Consider the following 3,193-nt stretch of genomic DNA (forward strand, 5'->3'; position numbering starts at 1 on the left):
TAAATATTTACATGCATGCATATATTTTTATATAGTGAAAACTCATCATTTCGCAGCAGAATAGTATACTTACCTAACACCTCTAACCGAAGACTCGCGTCCTACGTGATGAATAGGTCCTGGATTATACAATTTATCACAATTTTCCACTTTTCGTGTAAGGTTGGCTGGTACTCTGACAGGTGGTTCCTTGGGAAAACTTCTCAGTGGACCCTCATAGTCCGGATATGACTTTGGTTGCCGACTGTATGCCGGTGTGAATTCGGCGTATAAAGGATGCGGTTCATCTATTGCATTACTTGTTGTGTGAAGTGTATGTTGATCTGCATTCTCTTTAAGTATCTCCTTTGGATGTGTTACTCTATCATTACTTTGTTGTGATGCTGTTTTATTAGCACCGCTTGTGTCTGATATGTTCTTATCGGGAGGGGTAGTGATGGTGGAGTATGGCGACATACGTCTGTCAATCTGCATACACCTCGGTTGTGCTGGGCACTTGCCGCGTGCTATTGGCGTATAGTGTGTATAGTATCTATGTAAGTCGGTACGAATTGGACTCTCAGGAGTATTCAGGTGAACACGGGCTGAAGAGGCCATACGAGCTGTATCATTCTTTAGATAGTGACCAAAATTGCCTCGTAATTTAGTGAATAAGTGAGTTGTATGTACCTTTCTTCTGACTAATAAGACTCTCTTCGATGATTGTGATAAAGGCAGTGATGCCCACGAACATATGCCGGCAACCGACATTGTGCTATATTAGTTTTTTAAGTCAGCCTGATCACTGATACGCATTCTGATCTCCGATACGCATTCGTTACTAACCTACATATGTGCATAACGCATTTTTTGTCCCAGTATCAAATAAGGATAAAGCATGGAATTGTTCTTCAGTGTACTCCACCTGCGCCAAGATAAGCAACTCAGAGTCATTAAATATCGATCTGTATTATAACAAAGCAGTATATAAGTAATTATTGAAAAGTGAAAGTCGACGACGCGGCGATGTGCATTTTTTTTTAAAGTAAACAAACTACGCAGGTTGACTTGCACGTGAACTGTATTTTTCGCGTCTAAATATGTGTAATTTACAAATCGTGAACTGTTTTCTAATTATTACCCGCCAAAAGTGAGACGAAGTATATATTTAGTCAATAATATGTACAGTCAGACATGCATATTACGTCACAGTGAAATTTTAAGACTTTTAACCAGAAGTTAGTATCGTAGCTTTTCATTGGTCGCTATTTCAAATCTGTAAGTGACCCTGCCGCATGTGTATTCCTATATGCCTTATTATCATAGCTTTCGTTACTACTACCTTGCCCTTTCTTGATACTTTGATAATAAATATCTTCGTATTTCCACCTGTGCTGTTGTCTAGATTCCATCCAATCTCTAGAAGCCGAACACTGATCTCACGCTTCTGAATAAGTTTAAGGGCATGTCGCGCGCGCTTGATGCACTTGCTAATGGTCGTATTTCTTTCGAGGCGTCAATAGTTACTAGCAGCTTTAATTGCTGTTTATAAGATTATAACTAGTGATTGTATTCAAACCACAAGCATAGTCACATCATGGCTCATTCGAATATTGCAAAATAAAATAAAATATGATTTGCTTTGCACACATGCTTAACCACTTTCTATGTGTATTTATAATTTAAAATAGGGCCAAATCAGCCAATTATCCCTGAATACCCATCAGGAATCGGTTGGAAAAAAAACATGACCCGCCTCAGAATTATTTGGACTACTATCCAGGCTGACTAGTCAAAAAGGTGGCTACTATAAAAGCAGGTCTGACCGTCTGACTGTATTGCCTTTTTTATATATTTTAAAAAACGAATATGTATTACTAGTTTTAACAAACTAAACACCGGATAATATTGTTTATTCAAAGAGACAAGTCACAATATATGTACTTATGGTATGGCTCTCATAGCCGTTGTAGTGGTTTGGGGAAGATTGTTGGGAAGAAGTGGTCAAAAAAAAATTGTTTGAAGCTTGGGCCAAGTGAGTCGACGATGGAGGATATGCGCTGGTTCAATTCAAGCCGGTGCTGACAAAACCCGACACCATCGAGTGTGTCATGTGTTTGCTTGCTGACCTGCTGGGTAGCGTACGCCCCTTTGTGGTACGGAATGGATCGGAACGAATAAGTGCACAGTACGAAATGCCGAGTAGACCCAGGTTATCCGTCATAATTCGATTGAGGAGCGAGGTTGGGGATGACCCGATGCCGCACCAGACCATGGGTGCACTTGGTATGTGCTGGTTGGCCTGAATCAGAAGTATCAAAGAACCAACAGGCATAATGACTTGATTTAGACCATAATTTGAAAGTATTACTTCAACAGCGTGATTAGGCGGGGTATGGGAAACATCTGTTGATGTGTCAGAGAGTGGTGTGGGTACGAGGGTTGTTTAGTATGCTGGATAAAGGATACAAGGTGTTCGTGGAGGTCACGGATATCGTGGAAGTCGTGGCGCTTCTATAATTTCAAGAGGTGGTCAAGGCAAATGGGAGGCAGTTTCGGGCCTATCAGGATGCGTCGAATCAGCTGCTGGATGCAGGCAAAGCAGCCGGTTGTCACTTTGTGGCCACCGGTACAGACAGGGTAGAACGGCCGTCGGTGAGGTAGTCGAGCAATGTAAATATGTACGTATCAGTTACAGTCATAGCACATAGCCGGATTAGTGTAGGCTCGAAGCAGTGTGAAACTGTCGTGTCTGTGTAAAAGCCGGCCCTCCACATTAGAATCTTGTAATATAAACGTACTCTTAAAAGTACGTAAAACGTACTATTGAAAGTACGTAAACTTAGTTTTGTTTTTAACGGTTTCTATTAATTAAATACCTTTTTCATTTTACATATCAGATATTTGGACAAGGCCATTAAAGGCCCCAGTAAAATACCGAATATAAGATTTGGACTAGTTCTATTAATAGAACTATATTACCTTTCTAATCTATATATATCTGAATACTTCGGTAGCAAGATGGCTCAACCGAACATAGGTTTCTAAGGACTAATAGCGTTGCTTAGTTTATCCTCCGTTCAGCCAGCCAGATGCGCCAGTCTGATGAAGGTTAAGTCGGTAATTCTTGATAAGTGGCAAGTTGTTGATTAATGCAATAATTATTGTAGAAATACGGCCTCCGGTCAGTCTAAAATATCAAGATCAATTGAGA

At 40.4% G+C, this 3,193-nt stretch overlaps 1 protein-coding gene across 1 annotated transcript; it reads right to left on the reverse strand.

Moving 5' to 3' along the window:
• Positions 1–69: 69 nt before the first annotated feature.
• SARC_13726 (hypothetical protein) lies at positions 70–963 on the reverse strand (the record flags this gene model as incomplete). Its single annotated transcript, XM_014292145.1, has 1 exon — positions 70–963. The coding sequence occupies exon 1, from the start codon at positions 748–750 to the stop codon at positions 70–72; it is 681 nt and encodes a 226-aa protein (XP_014147620.1). The 5' UTR covers positions 751–963.
• Positions 964–3,193: the final 2,230 nt, after the last annotated feature.

Source organism: Sphaeroforma arctica (genome assembly GCF_001186125.1).
Source record: "Sphaeroforma arctica JP610 unplaced genomic scaffold supercont1.3650, whole genome shotgun sequence".
NCBI lineage: Eukaryota > Ichthyosporea > Ichthyophonida > Sphaeroforma > Sphaeroforma arctica.